Genomic DNA, 23,880 nt, shown 5'->3' on the forward strand with positions numbered 1-23,880 from the left:
CTATGTTAGTGACTGATGGAGTCGCTGACCTATATTGTGCATGCTCATGGCGACTTACACTGGCCTGAATACCCCAAATTAAGAGAACAGTAAGCCTTGGTTGAATTTACACAGCCATCCGCAAGAAACGCTTGCCTGTGTAGACAGTAAGCCTGAAAACCTCTTGCTAAGGTTTGATCCACGCCTCAGTACAACGACGTTTCGAGCTTCCTAATAGAACACAAAATGCATCTTGCCAGTGATTATTTATTTACTCTCGTAAGACGTCCCAGCTTCTCAATGGGCAGTAGACGGTACATCAGAAATGTTCTTCAACGCGTTCCATTCGACACATGAAAGAACCACCGCGTAATCTGTGGAAACGTAATCAGGAGCAAAGATGACCGCCCAATCTGGCATCAGGGAAGCGGAATGATGAGTGTAACGTCGGTGCAATGGTACAGCTTTCCCACCGAGTGGAGCCATGAAGTTCCGCTCAAAACGTTGGTTTACCTTTCCAATAACTTTTACCATCCCTTCCTCAACGTAGCTGTAATCATCGGCGCAAGTGTCATTCCTTTTAAAATTACAATTTTCTAGTGGACTTTTTCATCGCTAAGTTGCCATCTTGACCTCTTCACTCTCTCCGTGCGGAGAGAGTGATAAAGGGGCTCTAGTATAATCTGCTTGGACATCTATTTTCATGACCCTACGTGTTTGAAGCCATAACAATGTTTATAACATTGTTTTATCCTGTATGACGTATGCAAATAAGCGAACAGGGCGCAAATTGCTATAGTCGGTATAACACAAGAACGCAACACACCGCCCTGTTTCAGGCGTTTACAGCGGTGGCTACCGAGCCCGCGGGGACGCGGGTTCGTTACCCGCCGCGACGGCCGCGTTTCGATGTAGACGGAGCGCAAAGCGCCCGAGTACTGTTCGATGTCTGTGCTCGTAAAAGATCTTCAAATGGTCAAAATTGATCCGCAACCCTCCACTGCAGCGCCCCTCATAGCCCATGTGTTGGCTTTGTTGGCTTGTGACGTTAAACGTCATATACCTTATATCATACCAACTCAAGAACGCAGAGATAAAAGCCTCTCAGGAAGCCCTCTAGCCAGGGGCCTCAAGCGACCGTCACGATATCGCGGAGAATCCTCTTGTGTATGCTGGATTCTTGAGTTGCATCCGAAAATGAGCATCACGTATCTGCTAGTTTCCCAAAGATTGTTGTCTTTAACAGCGAATGAAACCAAAAAAACCCTGTTTTGCTTATTTTTCTGTACGCTTTTACTTCATTTCAAAAGCTAACAAAGTGTGTAGCTGTATATATGGTTAACGCTACGGGTCGCCGGCCTTTTGTGCGAGCTGTGGGTCTTTAAATTCCTTTAGAAACATGCCCGCATGTACTCGTCTTTCGCAACGTCTGATTCTGCGCCATTATGTCTACTCACCTCTCCATCATTTCCCGAGGGTCGTCTGCAGTTCGGCGTAAAGCGTTACGACCTCGGCTGCCAAAACTAGTTCAAAATGCGACTTTCACCAAGCCGGCGGGAGATAGAGAGAGATGCTTTCGCAAGGGAAAGGCCTTCAAAAGTTTTCAATCCCGTTTTCACCATTACAACTACTTAAGCGTAGTTATTGCTCAACAAGGTAGAACCTCACTCTTGATTTTAGCTGACTCAAAGATCATTGCGTAGACCCGCAATGCCTTTTTCGGCACACGTAACAGACTTATCGAAAACTTGCTTTTCTATCTCGTTAGAATCGGAACAGTTGCGAAAAGGCTATGTGTTCTCCTTGGTGCTTGCGCTCTATCGCCGGTATTTATGAAGCTGACTCAGCTAAACTTGGGTGAACGAGAGGAAAGTGCAGATTAGAAGAAACCGAAAGAATAAAAGAAATTCTGACAATCTGAGGCAGGAGCGCGCGGGCACGGGGAAATACATATAGCCTCGATTTGACACGGTAGATAAAAAAATGAGGCGCGCTGTATTGAAACCTTGTGTCACGGAGTCGCTGAGATATTGCAGCAAGCGTCGACTTCAGCAGCATGTGGCGTGCTACGCCACACCAAGGCACAAATCTCGATGACGGGGCTGAGACGCCAGTGCAGTTGCTCGGCTGTTGCTTTCTAAAAAGTAGCAGTCGAGACGAAGACACTAGAGGTCTTCTCAAATCTTTCTTTCACGGCTAATTTTCTTTCAACAAAGCCGCTAACGAGCAGTAGGAGATTATATATAGCGCGCGTTCTTTTACCGGATGGCTCTCGAAGCCGGGTGTGCTTCGACAAAAAAATAAAGAAGAGAAAACTTGGGACACAGCGCCCTTGAAGTCAGTAGACGGCGGGACTCCGTAAATGTAGTCTGGGCTAGTGAAGCAACGAACGTTCGGGGAAGCGAATTAACGTTGAAAATTGTGTTTGGCTTTGCTTTATCGGCAAATCTAGGGCCTGTGTATACGTTTGCTACTTTTGTTACCACCTAGACAAACGAAGCCTGTTTCCTCCCGCAAGTGTATTTCCGTTCACATATCTCTTCGGCGACCTTGGCACAAGAATGAAAAACAAATTATTCAAATGAAGCAGCTTTCGCCACCTGTTATCGCTGTTTTCATTTTGAGCTTCCGTACAGCTTGCGCCTTCTAGACAACAAATCGGCTCCAGTGTCCCCAGGTGGCCTGCAACTTGTCTATTGAGGAAACGTTGCGTTGGATTGTTACTGGAGAAGCATATCGTTTCGACGGCAAGTCGAGGCCATGGAACAAATTGTACTCTTATCTAACTCAATACAATACGCGAAGAGGGTGGAATGTAACAAAGACCAAAACAAGCTGGGAAGAAACCCTCAGCCCACTCACTAAGGTTTTGACAAGGAGACGACCTTGTCTTGTCTTAAAATATGAGGACCTGTCTTCGATATTAATACAAGCCCTTTTGTAGAAGCTATTGCCGCCAATCATTTAACCTTCTTCGCACTCTACCTGTTATAAAAAATAATGATAATAATAAAAAAAATGGGTGCGCGGGGCTAGCGTTGCACTGTGAAACTTTGGCTTCTATACGCACCTTTACCATCAGCTCATTAGCGCAAGTTCCAGTCTCCTGCGATGTGTTACACTTATCAAAAGGTCATAAAAAGCATGTAAGATCACCCCACTGATTGCTGTATTTAGGGTGCGATGCTACTGCTTTTATGTGTGGTGTACGATACTGACAGCTGCATGGTTGCTGCAGAAGTCGTCGCAGAAGCGATCGTCCCGCTCGTCGATCATACTAACTAGAACACCATCCCCCCTCTCTTTTCTCTCCCCATGAGGTCATATATACTATAGCCATCTTGCCTGGGTACCGTTCCCAATTACCCACAGGGTGACGTCATAGTCGAACAGAATTTTATTGTGTTCAATCACCGTGGCGGTACTCACTAGCACGAAATAAAGTTTTTTGGGCGGAATTCTTCCACAGCGCGAGCTACGCTCGTAAAAGAAAGACAATAAATTTCATCTCACGGAGCTATCACACTGTTCTCCTGGCCGCTCCTCGCGAGTCACATGTATTCCGTCGAGTGTCTGTTATCGCAGGAAATATTCTCTTGCGTCAAACGGGACCGATTGTGACCTTTTGCACTAAATATAGTGCACTGACATGAGAGTGTATGCCTTGACTCAAGGATGCTGCATACATCATTGAAGACGGCGTCAGTTTGTGGAATGAAGGAGAGCCTGTGGTGAGACTGGCTGATACGCAACAAGATGCCTTAAGTGACTGGTTGGTTCATTTGTCACTAAACTATTTAATTAAACTAGGCTTCACATCAACCTTGGTTCATCGGGAGAGAAAGATGAGGTTACTGCGTATGGATACGGGGCCTCAACAGATACCAGCCCTGCGCTGAAACCGACCCCCGGATGGGAAACCTTCTTTGAAATTTCAAAACAGAAAAGCTACTCATAGAAAACGATCTTTCCTTAGCAGTATTTTTTATCGAATACGTTATTAAGCAGCTCTTAGCTAGAACCTGGCAGGCGGTACTACACGCAGAGAAACCTGGACGAGGTCAAGAGATGCGGTAATAACCGTTTTGCTTTTGCTGTTTCATGTGAAAAATTCTATACCCACTGCTGCAATCTACCAAAATGAGAGGGCAGTATTTGTAAATAAATAAATAAATAAATAAATAAATAAATAAATAAATAAATAAATAAATAAATAAATAAATAAATAAATAAATGCTTTTCCACTTGACGCTGTTAGAGCGCCTAATGTACCAGCACAATTAAGTGGCGATAATTAATACGCTCTTGCGGCGAATGACTTGCCTGGCAGTGATTGCAAAAGCTATAGTACAACTGTCTCGAAACATACCTGAGCGCACAGTTGCCGATTGAATAAGGCCGCTTAATTCCCCCTGTACAGTAGGCATCTCTGCACTATTTTCCGTAAAATTCTAGTGGCCCGTGAGCTTGACATTGCCATATAGTTATTTGGTGCACTGAAGAAAGGCGCTTAAGGGCAAAGCCGGCAGCCGCAGAGCTCTTACTGATCAGTGGCCAATAGCACTTCTATGGTAAGTAGTACATTCAACCCGTGCCTATCATCATTGAGTTGCACAAAGGCCCTACTCAGCCGCAAAAATGTAGCATAATCTCACCCTTCATCCGGGGACACACTGCCGTCTCCATTGACGTCCGGTGTTAATAAATCCATCTTGCTCAGACAAACGTCAGGGGAGTCCAACGTCTCCACGCTGTCACACTCATCCACAGTCGAAGACATGTGTTTCGATGAAGCTGCTTTCACTGTCTACAGCAGCGGGGTGGGGTCAAGCAGATCGCACGCCGTTGAAAGTGAACGCACGGAGCGAGCACCTGATATACTACCATCCGACGCCGCCGCACCGCGCCGGAGATCTAGTGCGCGTTCGCGTGCTCGGTGGCCTTCTCCGATCAGCGACGCTCCCCCTACCACCACGCGCTCACCCCTGGAATGGTGTACAGAGCATCGCGTGCTCGCTCAATCTCACCCCCCTCCCCCTTGTTATGCCTCTCTCTACACCGCACCGGTTATCCGGGATCTACGGACGGGCGCGCGGACCTGTAGGTTGCGTCGCGAATACGTTATAGCGTGGAGAGCGCGCGTCGACGTCGCGGACAAGCGCGCTACTCCGGCAGCGCGAGCGGCGACGCCGTGATGTCACGTCCAACCGGCCGGCTGTCGGAGCCGGGAGAAATCGGCGACGTCATCGATGCGTCCCGAATGGAGCCGATTAGGCGAAGAGAACGTGCTCTGCGTTGCGAGGCGCCGGTGAAACCGCGCACGCCAGTGGCGGCAACAGCTACAGAGAGAAAGAGAGAGATAGTGCGCGAAAGAAAATGCGTCTGAAAAATTACCACAAACCCTACCGTGCACCCGTTACGAGGGGACGGGACAACGCTGCCTTGAGAAAGGACCTTGGTTGTTGACCCCCTTTTTGTTGCTTCACTTTCCTTTTTAGTTTTATGCCGCGATGCAGGAGGCTAATGCTTGTATTGGCGTAACGAACGGCCGGGTAAAAGCGTGAGATGCTTTAATTGTGGACGCCGTTCCAACATTCCTTTCCTTCGTATCCTTGCCTGAGACTGGAGATTTTCTCAAGCTATTTTCATTCACATGCGTTGTTCACAAGAACGAAGAATAAAACACAGACCTTTCTTGTACGCCAGTATTTTTTTTTGTTTCTCTGTCAAGTGGGAAAAACATGGAGAATGTGCATCTTGCGATATGTATTAATGTGATGAATGTGAGCATTCAGCTGTTTTTTTTTTTTGTCTCAGATAACAGTGCGAAATGTGTACCTTGCCCTGTGCGAAACGTGAAGGAAATTTGTGAATTTGCGTGAGACATTCAAGGGTGCCTGTGCTTCATGAATTAGTGTCAGACATGAAAAATAATCTTCTATATTCAAGAATAATTGCCTGTGAGACGTAGGAGATCTTGTGCCACTTGATTCCTGTGAGACGCATGCAAGGGATATTGCACTTCTATATATAGTTTGACCACGGCACACTATATTTCAGCTTTCAGATACTGTTGCGGCAAAAACAAAATTCGATATCAGCGCTAATTAAGGGAATGACTGTGCTACAAAGCCGGACGGCATCACCAAGCCCTGGCTAATCACCCTGGTGCGTATGCGCCATGTCTGAAGAGGCCAAAAACTGCAACAAAGAGAACTACACGACAGAGTCGACAACTGCAGTCAGGAAGTCATAAGTCGAGTGACGAGCTGCCCAACTTTCCCTCGCAGATGTAGGCCTGCGCGCAAATGAATGTTGATAGTAATTATTACACTGGCCTGAGCGGCGTGTGTGTTTTCGTCCGCAGTCCCAATGCGCGCGGCATATCTATTGACGCATGCACTGAATGCGTCAAGCGATGCACGTAGGCTTCACGAGTGGAAACCCATGCGCACATCCTGTGCTCCAGAGAAATGAGATCAGCTGTGCAGGATGCTCCACCATCAAGTGATTACTGACGCCGATGAGCGTTTTCTACTTACAGATGGCACACGGCGAGAAGGCCCTGTGCCCTGCGCTGGCAAGCCCGGCTGTCACGAGATACCACGAATTGACTGCACACAACGATTATAAACAAGGGCTAACTTGTGACAAGAACGAAACTAAAGAGAAAGATGAAAGAGATTCGTCAACGGAGTTCGGCTGCTCTCAGGATATCGGATTTCTGAATACTAAATTTTTACGGCTACAGTTACAGTCATGGTTGTCGCTGGAAAGTGTACACAGACCGAAGCTGTGTGTTCAGACTGCAGCTGCAGTGGAGGCCTTTTCCAGGCAAATGATGCAACAAACGAGGATTTATGGGTGCCACTTGGCGAGCATAAACAATGAAACCACTCGGAAGAGAAGACAAGAAAATTAAGACCACTGTGTGATCCAGCCTAAGCTTTCTCATAAAGCGCGCCATTCAAAATTGTGCCTAACGATCCGCAGTCGCGTCCAAAATGGACGACAAGGCAACGCAAGGCTACAAGACTACAACGTGATATGCGCTCGTTTCATAAAGTAGTGTGCGCCCGGTAGCGTTGAGAACTTAACCACTTAACTGCCGGTCGAACGGGTAGATTCTTCCTCCAATGTCCCCGCATACGCAATACTGAGTATCACGGCACGTTCTGTGAGTCACGAAACGCAGTCATATCGCCGTCGGCGCGTGTTGCAGGTTACAATCAGTGAAGCTGTACCTGCCATGTCACCGTCCACGCGCCGTCTCACTTCGTCTGTGAATCTTATTCAAAGCTACGGGCCTCACCGTCTAACCGGAATGCGCGACCCCTGGTGTAATCAAGAACAAGATGCGGAATGCATTTCTCTCTGGCAAAACGCGGATCAAAGGAGAACGGCGTCGTTTCCCACGACTAATTTTTTCTTTTGCAAAACATTTTTCTTCTGCGATCATTATTCTTTTGCAAAAAGAAATAGGTCCTATGAACTCTCACAGTCATTATTATCATCATCAGCCTAACTACGTCCAATTGGAGTACAAAGCCTGTCCCATTGAGCTTTAACTAACCCTGTCGTGAGCGGGCTGCTTCCCCGCAAACCTATAATGAACTCTACATGTTACATTATAAAATAACTTGTAGCCAACACTGCGTTCACCACGAACTTTTCTTCATTTTTTTTGGAGGAAGAACTTCAAAAGCATTGCACCGACGTAAAAAACAGGTATTTATTGCATAAACCAGTGAGATGCGAAGAGAATGGAAGTGTTGCTGCGGTAAGCTTTAAAAGTAGAAACCGTTTCTCCGCGTCGACTCTCGCTGAGCTTGTTGCACCGACCTTTAGTGCGAACTTATAATTGTGTGAGGTCTTTTTCTGTTTGCATATGAGCTAAGCCACTCATTTGCTAACGACCCACAGGCTTCCCGGAAGGGCTCACACGCGCAGCGATTAGCCACAATTAACCGGAAGCGTCCGGACGCGCAGGGGCAAACCGCCACTGCTTACGCGTTCCGTGTCGTGCGAGAGGGTTTTTCCGGTGGCGTAAGATGAGCGCACAAGAGCGCATGCCGCGAATCCAAAAGCGCCTGGACTGTCCCGAACCGCAATTGCGCGCAACGCTGTTCACGAGTGCGGGCTTCTTTTGCTCTTCCCTGAATCAAGGCGGAGAGCACGCTGAACTACCGTGTCACTCGGCCGCCGCGCCTTCGTCCAGCCAGCTTTCTGCCCCAGCAGCCGATTTGTGTCCATATAAAACAGGCATTTTGAACTCATGCCGTTCAACATCCACTTGTTAAATTTGCCTCAGATATAGTTTATTTCGTCGCCAGAGAGCGAAACAATTAAAGGCTCCAATGTTGAACTTCTAATGGTATATTCAGTCCGTTCTCCGGCCTGCTTACTTCAACGTCAGATTTTAACGTCCGTTAAAAGTACGCCGAGGACAGAAGGGAGAAGACAATGTAAGCCGATACAAATTTTTGTTCTTCCTTTCTTTCTTCCTTTCTTTCTTTCTTTCTTTCTTTCTTTCTTCCTTTCTTTCTTTCTTTCTTTCTTTCTTTCTTTCTTTCTTTCTTCCTCCCTTCCTTTCTTTCCTTCTTTCTTTCTTTCTTCCTTCCTTCCTTCCTTTCTTTCTTTCCTTCTTTTTCCTTTATTTCTTTTGTTTGTTTGTTTCTTTCTTCCTTTCTCTTTATCTTCCTTTCTCTCTTCCTTCCTTCCTTCCTTCCTTTCTTTCTTCCTTCCTTTCTTTGTTTCTTTCTTTCCTTCTTTTTCCTTTATTTCTTTTGTTTGTTTGTTTCTTTCTTTTGTTTGTTTCTTTCTTTCTTCCTTTCTCTTTATCTTCCTTCCTTCCTTCCTTTCTTTCTTTTTTTCCTTCTTTTTCCTTTATTTCTTTTGTTTGTTTGTTTCTTTCTTTCTTCCTTTCTCTCTTCCTTCCTTCCTTCCTTTCTTTCTTTCTTTCTTTCTCTTTATCTTCCTTCCTTCCTTCCTTCCTTCCTTCCTTCCTTCCTTCCTTCCTTCCTTCCTTTCTTTCTTTCTTCCTCCCTTCCTTCCTTCCTTTCTTTCTTTCTTTCTTTCTTTCTTTCTTTCTTTCTTTCTTTCTTTCTTTCTTTCTTTCTTTCTTTCCTTCTTCTTCCTTTATTTCTGTTGTTTGTTTGTTTCTTTCTTTTGTTTGTTTCTTTCTTCCTTTCTCTTTATCTTCCTTTCTCTTCCTTCCTTCCTTTCTTTCTTTCCTTCTTTCTTTCTTTCTTCTTTCCTTCCTTTCTTTCTTTCTTTTTCCTTTATTTCTTTTGTTTGTTTGTTTCTTTCTTTTGTTTGTTTCTTTATTCCTTTCTCTTTATCCTCCTTTCTCTCTTCCTTCCTTTCTTTCTTTCCTTCTTTCTTTCTTCCTTCCTTCCTTCCTTCCTTCCTTTCTTTCTTTCCTTCTTTCTTTCTTCCTTCCTTCCTTCCTTTCTTTCTTTCCCTCTTTCTTTCTTTCTTTCTTTCTTTCTTTCTTTTTGAAGCATGAGCAGCGGCGAAAACTTACGCGATCAGACCGAGCAACGTTGCTCCAAAACCAACACACCAAAATCAAACCAAACCATGAACCAACTAGGCAAAAGCAAACTGTGTCGACTACTCAGGATTTCATCCCTTCTTACTCCGCGCCTCCTGGAATTTTACTTTATGCGCACGTTCGCTCGCGAAATGAAAACAAACCAAACCAAACCAAACCAAACTAAACCAAAAACCAACTAGACAAAAGCAAACTGTGTCGACTACTCAAGATTTCATCCCTTCTTACTCCGCGTCTTCTGGAATTTTACTTTATGAGCACATTCGCTCGCGAAATGCAAACGGGCGCTATCTGCGATGACGAACAAGGTGCGGAGGCAACGAGGATTACAGGGCAACGCGCGTTTAATCTGTAGCAGCCGTGTGAGGATTAGCACCAGGACGCGCTCGCGGCGTCTTCAGGCGACAAACATTGCACCAGACAGCGCCATGCAGCGCCACCGCCCTGAGCTCTTCGGCTTTGAAATGCGACACGAGCGACAAGACAGGGGTTTGCTGATGTCTGCGACTGCGTAGGAAGGACAGACAAGTAGGCTGACGACTACAAACGGACCGGAGCCTCGTACGAGATGGAGCCGAGATAAACAAGCGCACTGGAACCTTACACCAAGGTCAGACAAATCTGAGAACGCGGAACGCAAGAGAACTTTGCTTCGGCAAGAAGAAGTGAAATAGGCATATACAAGTAGCGACGGGTGTGTCACGTTTCTGCCGGCGCTGGCGTCATGGGTTCCTTTGCGGCTCTTACCGCTGAACAGGAGGAGGAAAAGCTGCGCGTTGTCCGAAAGAGCGTTAAAAGGCAGCCGACGGAACCGAGGTTGCGTAAATGTCCATTGTGATCTGTCGGTCGCATTGCAAAATCGGAAGGTGTTTGAGTGCAGGAGCAACGTTCGGTCTTCCAAAGAGGAAAGCAACTAGAGGGCAGCAGCTTCAAGACAACACGACCGAGACTGTAAGTAAGCCAGTGTCGCAACAGGGAGTGCTAAACTGGTTCATCACTCGGCCGAGAATGCGAAGACCGTAAAACGGAGAGCACTACAATAAAACGGGGACGAGGGCAATGTGCGTCTGCACGTAACTGTAGTGAAAAATGCCGTTGGGGGTCAAGTACTGGTGGAGTACACAGCTAAGGCACTCTTGGCTGGGGCAGCTTCGCCGCTGCATGCATTGGAAAGAAAAACACTCGTAAACGTGAGTGAAGTTCAGTAGTTCAGTGGGCCGGGAGATTAAGCGTTCATCGCTTAGCACGTTTGTTTTTTGATGTGTTTTTACCGAAGGCACGGAGAACCGCCACATCGTTGAAAGAACGCACCAAGGAAGTTAGCGTGTTGACAAATGTGCGGCTTTATGTTATTAACTCAGGTGATAAGGGTGACGTTTATCATATAACTGGGTTATATGTTTAGCAATAACATCGCCACATTTCAGCAAGGTATTGAGCTAGAGTTCTCCAATATCGCTTCTCATCGCGACTCGTGATGGTTCTGATGACCTACACAATCAAAAAAGTTTTCAGCGGCCAACGGCTGAAGGTGCGAGATGTAAGTTGTGAATAAACTCATTGTCACAAGGAAAGCTATACCGGGAACGAATTCAGGAATACGAAGTAATTTGGTAAGTACAGAGCGGTAGCTTCCGCGTACAGCTGTTCACTGTCACTGCAGAAACAAAGGAGGATGTGCAGTAGGGGACAGAATAATATAACCGTGAATCGGATTTCTCACTCTTTCCGCGTGTCGCGCAATGGAAATGGGAATGTTTGGTGCCTATATATTATTATCATGTATTATTCTGTATTAGACAGTATTATTCTGCATTGTAACATATTTTATATTATTCTGTCCGCGAATATACGTTGCCACGAAGTATTGTTGTGCTCGTTTTTCCGCTCAGTGCCTTCGCTTACTACTGTCATTGTTCGGTCGAGCCATTTCCTGCTCATCACGTGGGGACAGCAGTTCTGCGTATGTCCGCTAGGCGGCACTAGATTGTCCCCTAAGGGCACGTGTCAGACACGTTAGGGTGAAAAGGCTACCGTGTTTTGCCAATCAGGTCAAGTCTCTTGACGTCACGTTGTTTTAAAAGCATGAAGGTGTCTGTTGAGAGTGTTCCAGCGTCGAGCCGTAATTGTCTCGGTGCGGTGGTCTCGAATGAAACGCTCGGGCCCATAGAGAGTGGTTCGGACACTTTCATCAATAAGTGAGCGTCACTCAGCCGCTGCTTTCAAACTGTTTTTTTTTTTCAGCTTGCTTTAAGCTAAGGGCTGACGGTGTGTTTCAGTTACGCAAGGAGGGAAACCCTAACCCAGACTCTGATGACAGCGTTCACTCTTCAAAGTTGATTTGAAGCTTCGGGCCCATTCGAGAGTTGTTGCGAAATAAACTGTCGTGTCAAGAACCCTCTTCTCTGACACGGTTTCGCTTCCGGCGTGGGACTCTTTCTTACTCATGATCTGGACTGAATAAGGGAAAAGGTCCAGCGGTTGGAGGCAGGGGAAGGATTCGCGCACTGGACATTCACTTTCTGTTCACTCTCTATTTGCCTTTATTTTTCCCAGAGTCTTCCACCTTCTCCACCCCGCGTAGGGAACCGTCTCTGCATCAAATGTGCTGCAGTTTCGCACTTGAGAGTAAGCTAGCTCGATTGAGAATTCGAATCTCTGTCACTAACCGGCTTTTGAACAACACACACAGAAATCCTACAATGGAAACGAAAAGTTGTTACGTGTGACCAAGCTCGATAACACTTCTTTAGTGAGCCCGAATTTCCGCGCCCCAGCTATATCTGAGCGGAAGAAATCTCTTCGAACTCCTGAATCTTACGTCACGGCGACTTGCCTTTGTTGTGACCCACCTTCCGCAGGCCATTTCTGTTGTCAGTCCAAGAAGAAAAGAAAATTTGAAATAAGAACAGGCTCGAGAAAACGTTATTCAGAACAACCTTTTGTTGAGTACATTACTTGTGTTCAAGCAAGTGTTCGAGGAAAAAATTAGCAATGTACTCTTGTGTTACGAATGCCGTCGTACTGCTGAAAGCTGACTGTGGGACAGTGCCTCTTCGAATGCACTCAAACACTAAGCCGCGTGTGAATAGATATCGCAAGTAATTTGCTGTTGTCACATGGCATCAACGCACGATAACAACATCTAATGTGCGTCATATGTGTATCCGTTGCAAGTCCACCTCTGATCAAATCTTTTATTGTCGCGAGCGCGAGGAGGACGGTGAAGGCGGAGAGCAGGCAATCGAGTTTCATGTAACCTCTATCAACTTTAGCTGCTTTTGCTTTTGCAGGCTTTCGCTTTAGCATCGCTCTTCTTATTTCTTTTCCAGAAAAACGGTTTCGAACGCCATTTGTCGCCAGCCTCAATAACGGCCACTCGAAAGACACAAGTGCTGCGCTCACCAGGCACTATAGAAAAAGGACGAAGCGGGCATTAGCGCGACGGTAGCACGACGGAAACAGCTTGCGTAGGGGCGGAAGGTTACGGCAGGTCATTCATCGATTCACACAGTACTACACACAACGGCGCCGAAGAAACAGCGACAAAAAATCCACACGAAGCTCTCGACCAGCGGTAGCGTTACTGACAGCTCAGAACGATATTTCCGCGCAATCTATAATGGAATCTATGGCGTGTGCTGGATCCACGCGCATGCTGTGAAGGGGAGATGTGAGGAGAGGTTGGATAGAAAGTATGAGAAAGGTGCGGTAGTAGACTGCAAGAGGGGAAAAAAAAGGGACGCCTGGTTCCCTTCCCTTGAACCTCACCTTCCCGGGCATATCGTCCCGCAGCTCCTCTTAGGATCCCTTATAACCCTACGGCAGGATCTGGCCGCTCGTGGGCGGCCGGAGCTGTTTACTGGGGCATAAAGCGCGCCCCATCTGAAGCCCAAATGCGCGTATTCTATTCTCGTTAGGCCTACAAGGCACACGCGACCACGAAACTGCGCCGGCAGCGCAGAACAGGCTCCTGCCGCGGTCTTATCGGGCACGCCATATACAGCGAGTTGGCCGGTGCTGGAGGTCCTCCCTTGTTTATGGCGGTAGCGACGAGGACGGCGACCGGCAGTATCGCGATGTTCAACGGGAGAACAGAGAAACAACGAGAGAAGGGAGGAGGAAAGGGAGAAGGGGAAAGGAGGTGCAGGGGAGGGCCTCGCGAAGTATAACAGCCTCTGCCACTGCCGCCATCTCGCGGAGGAGGTAGGAAGAAAACGGCAACATACGATATACTGTATATTGTGCCTCGTGTATAGGTGTGTTCCATCCCCAAGTAACAAGAAAACAAACACAGATGCATCGTCGCTCATATAAAAGACACAAGCGCACACGGAAACCTCCCTTTCCACCATCGGACCAAAGAAGAGGAGAAGGCGCTCGCATCGCGGCCGAGTATCGAGCATATATCGACACGAGAGCACCGATGTGCGATAGCGGAGGATGGCGTTCGTCCACTCTGTTGCTCTTCCTAAGACCACCCCCCGCTCCCTGCATTGTTGGGAGACTCCCTCGAGAGCTCGCCTGGGTCTGTGTCGGAACGTCAGGCGATGCTGTTAAGGTCTTACACGCGACGACATTTAGAGATAGCGGGGAAGCCTTCGTGTCTGGCGTCGCACGCGAGTGAGGGTGGGTTCGCGGCTGCTACTTGCTTCTCCATCGTGTGCCATTTTGGCTACGGCTAAGAGGCGTCTCATTTCCGGCAACGGCCTCACGCGAAGCTGTCCTGCTTAAAGATGTGCAGGCGTATATCTGATTGGCAGCGTTGTACCAAGTGAAGGGGATATGTTAGGGTCCCGGCTGTATATCACATATCTTTGCGAACGCTGTTAAGATCGTGAACGTGTTCTGGACTCGCGAACGTAAGGACAAAGTAGCGTGCCTTGCCTTGCACACTAAGACGCATTTTGTTTGTCAAATGCACGCGTTGTGATCAGAAATGTCCTGAGTGTGACTTGTTGTACATTGCTGGATTTCTGGCTATGTCTTCAAGATTTTTCACAAATTTTTGTGTCTTGCGTCGCGCGTTGTTATGCGCGAAGGTTATATTTCGAAGCGAGAACTACACCCGACTTGCAAGTTCTTCTTGAGGTCTTGATCCCGGCGTTTCTGTGCTACACTTTCTATGTTGCGGCTTGATTAAAAGACGAGAGTAGGCTTATAGCAAGCTTTTAGACTAAGTAGGCTTATATATGTAGACACCATCTCCTTCACACATCTAAACAAAGAAGAGAAAGGGGGCGAAGGACGGATCGTGATGGCTGCCTTCAATAGTAAGGTTCAACGCTAGATATTCGTCTCCCCTGACAACATTCATTTCCGAAGCGCATAGGTATGAGCAGAACTTGTACCTTCATGCGATTCGCAAAGGCAACGGCGGCTCGGCGTGCGGCATTATCTCAATTACGTCACGTTTGTGCAACCTGCGCCACGCCGCCCTACAAGCCTCTCTATGCATGCACGGTTGCGTGTATGAATCGCAGCAGTCCACCTCACGCAAACCGTGCATTATTGTGGAGACTAGAGCTATAGCGCCAGCTGGTAGGTAGCCACACGGTGCAAAGTTTCTTGTACGTAACAACACTGTGATTGCAGTACCGACAGTGTACTGTTGGTGGGAGTCCGCTGGGGGGACAATCACGGAGGTCCACAACGTTACGATAGCAAAGATGACAGCCGGTGAGGGATAGTTCTTCGAAACTTTAGGGCTGTCGACTAGCTAACAAGTGCTGTAGCCTTCCCTATGCTGCACTGTTCTAGTCAGACAGAGTATAGTGTTTCCGTTATGGGAAGTTGCGTCAGGGAGGGCGTCTCGGTTTCAACGTGACGGAACCTGTTCGCTTCGCTATTGTCTGGACACCGGATTCGTTTTGTACCTTGGCTGCCTTGAGAGATCCTTTGTTGGGCCTGTGAAAGAAAGTCGGCAGCAGTAAACATGCCCATGAATAAACAATGACAGAGATAGAAGTCTGCACGTGTACAATCACGTAGTGATGGCTTGGAGCAGTTGCAATCATCACGCAAAAAACCACACGCCGTCAACCGCTTCCACACCACCGTGCAAAATACACCGGGCTCACCCAGAGTGTCGCACGCGCAGCTCGCTGATGTCACGCTATGGAGGAGATATTGCTTCAAGCACAGTTGCGTTTTGGGAACCCCACACCTTCAGCGATGGTTCGCGGACGATCCTGTCTGGGAGCTCCCACACTCACCAAACACGGAAACCTATGGTGTCACGGTACGCTCCTTCATTTTCTGGCACGAGCACCTCACTTCTTCGATCCCGCCCCTTTTTTCCCTCCTGTTTTTTGTCTCTGGAGGGTCTCTTGAGTGCTCTCTCTTATTCGGGTACCATAAGCGCCACTTATACGCGGCCTTCGTGATCCCCACACTTTCCTTCAACGATGGCAATCCTCTTTTACTGCTTTTGGACGACGCGCTTACGACTTTTCAGGACGAGTCCTAACCGGCGCGGTTGTAAAGTTAAAAGCCTGTGCCAGACCACGGAATGGACTGGGAGCACTTATGCGGCGAGCGTTTCGTTAAGCAGCGCTGATGTAGTTTAGGTTGGTTAAAGTCACCTCAGCGCCATTGCCCGGAAGTAGACAGTGACATTACGGGAATCTCTCCGCGGTATCGACCAACGAGTTATAAGCGACACGTCTTCCCGTAGTTTTGTGGATGATCCTTGTGCCCGTCAGCGGCGCGAGGATACGGGCTATAACCGAAGTTGTTGAAAATGTGGCTGTGCTTAGGGCCATTTTGGTGGTTTTACCTAGGCAGTGATAACCGCTGCACCTTTTTTGAAGTGTCTGATTATCGGTTTCGCGCAGCACTTTGCCCTAACATACATGCCCTTCCGGTTAGACTGTTTTATCAGATTTCAGCTGACGACTACTAGCTAATTGATTACCAGTTTAGGTGGCTTGATAAAAGGTTCTATTGTCGGATAGGATTCAAGAACGAATCGGCATTTCCCCATCAAAGGAGGACTTTCACCCAATGGTGTTGACGGATTTTCATGACGCTGGGGGTAACCTGGTTAAACCCGTTTCAAATGCCACTACTTCCAATGTCACACTATAGGAAGTACAAGGGGGTTAACTACGACATCATGAGAATCGGTCGACGCCATTGGCTAGAGGGCCTCTTTTGAAGGGCATTTGCCGCTTCGTTCTTGAGTTATATGCGACTGTATATAACTATATATAGTTATATATAACACTTTACTGTTGTATGAATTCTTGAAACGTAAGTGATAAGTACTTGGCGCTGCCAAGAACTGCATTCATTTCAAATCGTTGTTACTTGAAATCACCATTCCCCCCCCCCCCCCCCCCCCAGTTTATTTACCTTAGAGAGCTCCATTTAGACGGTATAGCATAATGGTTGGGATAACAATATAATCTTTATGAAGTCTGGTTATTGCGTTATTCTGGATTTTTTAAAATGTTAAAGCTAGAATAAAATTATAGGAGAGAAGAAGAAATGAAAAGAATGAGCATGGAGACGTGGCGAGTTAGCAAACTTGGTTCGTAAGGACAAACAGCACCAAGGTGTAAGGAAGACAGGACGTCTGGGCAAGCGAATTGTTTAAACAGGAAGTTGTTTATGAACACAATTTTTTCGCATATCGTGAGATTGAACCATAACAATCAATATATTCGCAGATTCGTCTTCGGGACGCTAATAGTAGCTATTTGTCGTCAAAAAACGCCAATCATCTTCTATCGCAGTCTTCACTATACTCGGTATGAGCGCAGGACAAACTTTAAAAGTAAGATTTTGTAACGCGTCGGAAATTTATGCCCTCACCATCAATGTGTTCATAACAGTACCTTACAAAATTATACATTTAATTCCCAATTAAAAGTGATGTTCAAGAAAGCTCTACTTGAGTACGTCATGTGTCTTTATTTCACCTTTGTCTGCCCGTACGCTGCCGCTCAGCCATGAAGTGAAACAGAGTTTGTGCCAGTAATATCATTAGAAGAAAAATCTTAAAAAGTAAAGACATGCATAGGACGTCCTGTTCTCCTACCGTTATCGTACTGGTCAAAAGGCCTACCAGTGCTCACTTTCCATAGAACCCCCAAAATTCACGAGCTCTCCCTGAACGCCTGTATGCGCTATACTGAAAAGAAATTGTCGCGTTGTTGTAGTTAATGCTTCGCATAATAATTTCTTTCGCCACACATACCAAGTTTAATGGCATTATACTTCGAACAGAACCTGCTGCAGAGACGCTAAGAAACGCTTTCAGAAAAGACGAGTGAAAGGTGCGTGAAAAGCTTTCTTTATTCAACAAGACGGTCCGTGTTTCTAGGGTTAAGCAATCCACCGTAGCGGACAAAAATAGTAATTCACGACTTGCCCAGAAAGCTAGCCGTTTTAAACCGAAAGACGGCTACGGATGCACTACAAAATATTTTGGTGTGTAACACCCACTAAGGTTGCGTGGTTAGTTGAAAATCAGTGGCTCTCAGTTCTCTCCTGGTTGCAGTAACTTTACTGTCTCCTCCCCCCCTCCTTCTTTTAATGAGACAGCTCCAACTAAAGTTCAAATGAACCACGCCCACCTGGATGACATGGCTAAACGGACGACTGAACAGAGACAGAGGACGACGCTACTAAAGAAGGTTCCCCATGGCTAGGCTAACGTTCTCATTCGTTCGCATGCGTATGCCGGTGTTTTCAATTGGACGATGCTATGACGAGGCCTTCTACTTCGGAGAAAGCACCCCGCTCAGATATCGCTCTAAGAATAAACAAAATAGACATTCAGGGCCGGAATAGAACTCGACGAAAGAATACGGGACCCGCTGAAGCAATTGCCACTCGTGCAGGGCACAGGCCGTAATATTTTGCCGCATTTGGTGAAAGAAATGTGTTTTCCGAAGTACCGGGTACATGTGCGACCTTCACTAAGTATCCATCTTGCTGATGGAATTTTTCTCGGTCGTCTGAATCAGGATACCGCGCACGTGCTGCAGACACGGCGACTGGCAAGCGACCTCACGTACGACACTGCGGTCACGCACACGCTGTTTTACGTTCTCAACGAATAGCTGCCACTTAAGTGTCAACTGCGCCCCTATAAAAAACGACTAGTTGGTGTCACTAGTATGTCGCATCATAGAGCTTGATGAGCAAGTTGCTTTGAGATATGCAAACGATGTGTTGCCTGAATTTCCCGACACTAAAACCAATGGCTGTCCGACACTGAAATTCAAATGTATTATCGTTACAAAAACATCCAGACATCTGCGCCCTTGCGCTCTCTACCGTCTGAACAGAAGGGAGTAAAGAGGGAGTAAACTGTTCTCTAGCGCATTCCCTTTTATAAAAGGGAATGCGTTAGAGGGCAGCTCACCCCCTTACACCCATATGGGTGTAATAGTGTTAAGAGTTTGCGGCTGCCGCTTGCTCTCGCTAGCTACTATGTCGCTTGAGGCATATACCGGGGGACACTACTTTCGCGCCGAAAGGCCAGCATATAACGACTTCCACCGATGTATAGGGGACGGCGCAAAAAGATCCTGTACTGATGGACCTTGCTTCAGATGGAACAGGCTCCCGTTCCTAGTTCCCATTTTATTGCGCAGACTTGGTACAGCTCTCTTTGGGCACATCTATGAACAGGATCCTACTTCGGCGTCGCTGTTGCCTTAGCACACTTATTATTTGTCCGTGCGTGCGAGTGTGCGTTCAAACCAATGCTCGGAAGTTTAGTCGGAAGAAAACAGCGCATATACTTCTCGAAGTACGGGGACAAAAGAAAAAAAAAAGAAAGCACGAGGGAGCTCAGCGAAGATGCCCGGAGTGGGTGCGCGGTATAACGTAAACGCGGACCTGAATGCGACAATAGAAGCGGCAGGAAAGGGAAGCGGAAGCGGAAGCGTGGCACTCGTGAGTTTCCAAAGCGCAGCAACCGAAGGAGACTAATACAAGCAGCCCTCTCTGCACAGAGAACAGCGTTCGAAACTAGTGCACAGGCGGGTCCTATGCGACTAGCGGAAAAAAAAAAAAGAAAGGAAGAAATGAGTCTGGAGTCTCGAAACTGACAGTGTCTGGCGGGTAGAAATCGAGACAGGAGGGGCACTGACATGGTGAACGTGCCAAGTGGCTGATGGCGAATCTCGAATGCGGTGCCCGAAGACTTTCAGGATGAAGCGTGCTTTAGACATTGATGGATGTTTTCTTTCTTTCGCTCAGGTGTTTTTCGTTGCGTGAGGCGGGCTTATTTGAAGGAAGTATAAATGTTCAATATGGTGGAACGTATTGAGTTTGACACGTGTTTTTGCTTTTAACTGATTATGCCAGTTTAAGGTGTTTAGTTCTATGGATTGTTTAAAGATGTACTGAAATGTTAAAAGAAAAAGAATGCAGGAACAGTTGTTTGTTTTAAATGAAAAGTAGTCTATATAAAATTAAAAAAAAAGATAGCCTAATTTGACTATTTTGCTAATGCAGGATTTCAAGGACATTAACATAGACTGAGCCGCCGGAACTCCCAGGAGTAAAGGAAAAGTTTGAAGGGATGACAGCGAATAAGTAACTATTCCTGGTGACGCGTACGGAAAAGCAAAAAATACCAAACGACAATAAGCAGAGAGTCATGGCGCTTTTGATAAGGCAACGGTCCGAAATGAGTTTCAGTTTGCCCCGCCGCGGTGGCTCAGTGGTTAGGGCGCTCGACTACTGATCCGGAGTTCCCGGGTTCAAACCCGACCGCGGCGGCTGCGTTTTTATGGAGGAAAAACGCTAAGGCGCCCGTGTGCTGTGCGATGTCAGTGCACGTTAAAGATCCCCAGGCGGTCGAAATTATTCCGGAGCCCTCCACTACGGACCTATTTGTTCCTCTCTTCTTTCACTCCCTCCTTTATCCCTTCCCTTACGGCGCGGTTCAGGTGTCCAACGATATATGAGACAGATGCTGCGCCATTTCCTTTCCACCAAAAACCAATTATTATTATTATTATTAACTGAAAGTCACTTCGGCCCGCCCATCTCTGGCACAGTAGCGAGTGATGACGGGATAGTGTGAACTGTTTATTTATTTCTTAGAATAAAAATTCGGCTGACAGGTACACAAAGGAAGGAAGACAAACAACCGTTAAATTTTAAGTCCTATTGCACTCTCCGTTCCAGTGAAGCGTTCCCCTAAATCATCGGTCTGAAGCGCCCAAAGAATCGCCGCACTCGACTTCACGATTCTAAAAAAAGAAAAAGCCGAGTTTAATACTGCGCGTTTATATTGGGCAGGAAAACGTACCATTCATTCTCAACTGCGCCACTTCGTTGATTGAAAATAAAACGGATCTATCAAGGCGCCAAACGATCGGAATTCGGACTGATTAATTGCATTGGTTTTGTAACATAAGGAACGACTGTGAGTCTAAAGCCAAGGTCGATTCGGGCGTTCTCTATTTTAAAAACTCTAGTGTAGGCTTCGTACGTTTAAAAACCACTCAGTTCCATTCCCAAGCTTCCAGCACAGCCGCTACGCTTTGTCAACCACGTCCTCGCTGAATGAAATCGTAACGACAGCTCAATAGACACCTGCTAGCCACGCAACGTGTAAAATGCGCTTCGAGTTTCCTAAAAGGTATGACGCGCTCAAAAGGAATCAACAAAGCAATATTATTCACTTAAGCTCGGTTGGTGAGTATACTAGCGCCACATAAACCTGAGTGCACCAGCATCACCGTGCCTTGTTTTCAAACACTGGGCTAGCTGGAACCAAATATAGACCTGGCACACTTGTTGAAGCGGCGAGGAGTATCTTTCTTACGTCATTCCTTTTTTTCCTGTCCGAAAAGAAAAACGAATTAAATCGTTTTTCATCCGATCAAAAAGTCGACTCCTGAGACGGCGGCGCCGGACTATTCCGCTTGGAAGAAGCGGGGCAACAGGAGTGCGTTCTTCAAGGTCGCTTTTGTTTTGCCCTCTCCCTTTTCCTCCTTTCTTTCCTTTTATTTCTCGTCCCACAACAGTAACAACAGCAGCGGCATCCCATCTTTTTCGTCTCAGCAACGAATTTCTCCTCAGCGTTGCTCACGCTACACAGGCTGGCTGTCTTTTAACCCCCCCTCCCCCTCTCTCCAATAGCGAAATATTCGCACCATCTCCGCTTTCCCGCGAGATGAGAACGAGTTTCTGATAAATGGATTCCGTATAGGGCCTCACGAAGGCCTTCTAGGCGTCGTCGTATTTTGGGGGTGGGCCCCGACGGGGCGTTCTTTTCGCCTTCAAGGGGTTCGCGGCGACTGCCTGCAGGGTATATTGCGAGACTGTGTATAGTACAGCGTTGAGTGGGGTGGACCCTCATCGCCTCGAATGCGTAGAGCCCCAGCTACGCGCCATTTCTCAACTGAAGTCGCGAATTTTCTCGCGGGCTCCCGAGAGTATAGCTCGCGATCGAAAGCCACCGGCGCAGGAAGAAATTGCCAAAGCACTTCGCAAAACCTTGCTTCGGGCGAAGCCTCCAAAAAGACCAAACACCTCATCTGAGTGAGGGCGAGACAGAGGGCGACCCGGTGGGCAGCCCAACCAGTCGCCCAACGTGAGTTAGTTTGGTGTGTCCGTGCGGGCGTATATATATATATATATATATATATATATATATATATATATATATATATATATATATATATATATATATATATATATATATATATCCCAGCGGACGCTCTGTCGGCAACGGCGTCCATCACTCACTCGATTTGGTTGTTTAGAGAGCAAATATAAGCGAAAAGGCGGGCCGTGTTTATCGCGACGCAGGGGAAAGCGCTAGCGCGGGAAAGAGCAGGCAGCTTGTACGCGTTTGTTGTTCGCTTTATCTTATCTGCGCTTCTAACTTCTGATCCCTCCTTTCTTCGGCGTGATTGACACAAAAACAAAAGAGAAAGACTAAATTAAGGCCAGGGAGAGGAAGAGAGGAAATAAACAATTCCACGGTCGAAAGTGCGCGTCGGTGTAACCAAGGAAGTGTAACCAAGATTAGGCCGTTTTTTTTTTGTTTACGGTGTAAACCAGTTGACATTGCATTCAGTATCCGCGGGATCTACAGTTCAAAAGGCCAAGCACTAAGTACACAAGCACAGACATGGAACTGACGTCGGTGTTTTGTAGACAATGCCGAAACTGGCACCCTCTGCAGTTTCGCTTACATTACGAAAAAATGAGGCGGGAAGTAATAGAAAAAACGGAAGCAAGAAGGAGCGTTAACAAGATGCAGAAGAACCTCGTTATAATGAGACGCTTTATAACGAAATAGTCGATATAACAAGGAATGATGATTCCCCTTGGAAGCTCGGTCAACACGGGCTATATCGAAGCTACAGCTATAACGAAGTAATCGTCGGCCCCCTTTAATTTCATTAAAACGCGATTCAACTGAATTAAACGCTTCCTGCTACCACCGTAGATGCCCCAAGCCGCCAGCGAGCTACGTATCGCATGTCTTGGAACAGAACTCCCAGCATTAGTTGTTTTACTGTTGGTAGCATAGGCCGATAAGCTTTTATTTTGCATCAAAGATGAGGGATACGAGGCTTAAATTTGCAGCCGGAGCTTGACTGGTCCTTTCCCCATACATTAAAACGGCGGGTGGCACTTGAAAACATAACTTAGGCAAGAGAAACATTAGAAACACAAATTTATTGACCTGGTAAATGTACAATGCAATTAGTCACGATACATACAAACGAAATTTGAAGCTCTGTATTGGGATTGAAGAAGTGAAATATTTCACAACCATATAAAATGATGAAGCGTTATGACCCGCCGAGTTTTAGCCTGCGTTCAGCAGATTACACGCCATGTTCCCCGGACTATACCGCGCCTATATAAAGATATAAAGATAATAGGAAGAGAAATCAAGGCATAGATGGAAAAGTAAGGAACAAGAAAGAGAAGCATGGAGTTAACAAAAACAAAAAATGAAAAAGAGGGAAGAATAAGACGAACTGTGCGACAGTTTTCTGTTAGTGTACAGTACAGAAGAAGGATAACGATATCTGTTACCTGCGGCATTTTTCTTAGCCTCATCCTGCTCTTTCCATTCGGTCAGCTTAGCTCACCGAAATGTGTACATTTGGTTACCAATCTACCTCTTCATATGCAGCCTAAAGTATCGTTAATTTATTCCTCATCTACGCCGTTCCTATTACACCACTTTTCCAAAACAAGACCGCTCTACCATTGTTCGCCCGACCACCATGGAATGCACCCAACGCGGAGGGACCACTGGTGAGCTGGAACTGGCGCTTTTTCTCTATTCATCTGCTTTAGTTAAAAAGAATGGAGAAATCCTAGCGTGTGCCTTGCGATGACAGTGC

At 46.7% G+C, this 23,880-nt stretch overlaps 1 protein-coding gene across 7 annotated transcripts in view; it reads right to left on the reverse strand.

The window, feature by feature from the left end:
• Nos (Nitric oxide synthase) overlaps nucleotides 1-23,880 on the reverse strand; it is a 321,111-nt gene that overhangs the window by 145,061 nt on the left and 152,170 nt on the right. For 2 of the 7 annotated variants that reach the window (XM_077654486.1, XM_077654485.1), the window contains exon 1: nucleotides 4,635-4,891. The exons of 4 other annotated variants lie outside the window; for them this stretch is intronic. In XM_077654486.1, coding sequence (XP_077510612.1) covers nucleotides 4,635-4,759 — 125 coding nt within the window. In that variant the 5' untranslated portion in view covers nucleotides 4,760-4,891. Of the gene's footprint in view, nucleotides 1-4,634; nucleotides 4,972-23,880 lie in introns of those variants that run through there. One more of the 7 variants, XM_077654487.1, reaches the window with a different exon arrangement.

Source organism: Amblyomma americanum, chromosome 2 (genome assembly GCF_052857255.1).
Source record: "Amblyomma americanum isolate KBUSLIRL-KWMA chromosome 2, ASM5285725v1, whole genome shotgun sequence".
Lineage (NCBI taxonomy): Eukaryota > Metazoa > Arthropoda > Arachnida > Ixodida > Ixodidae > Amblyomma > Amblyomma americanum.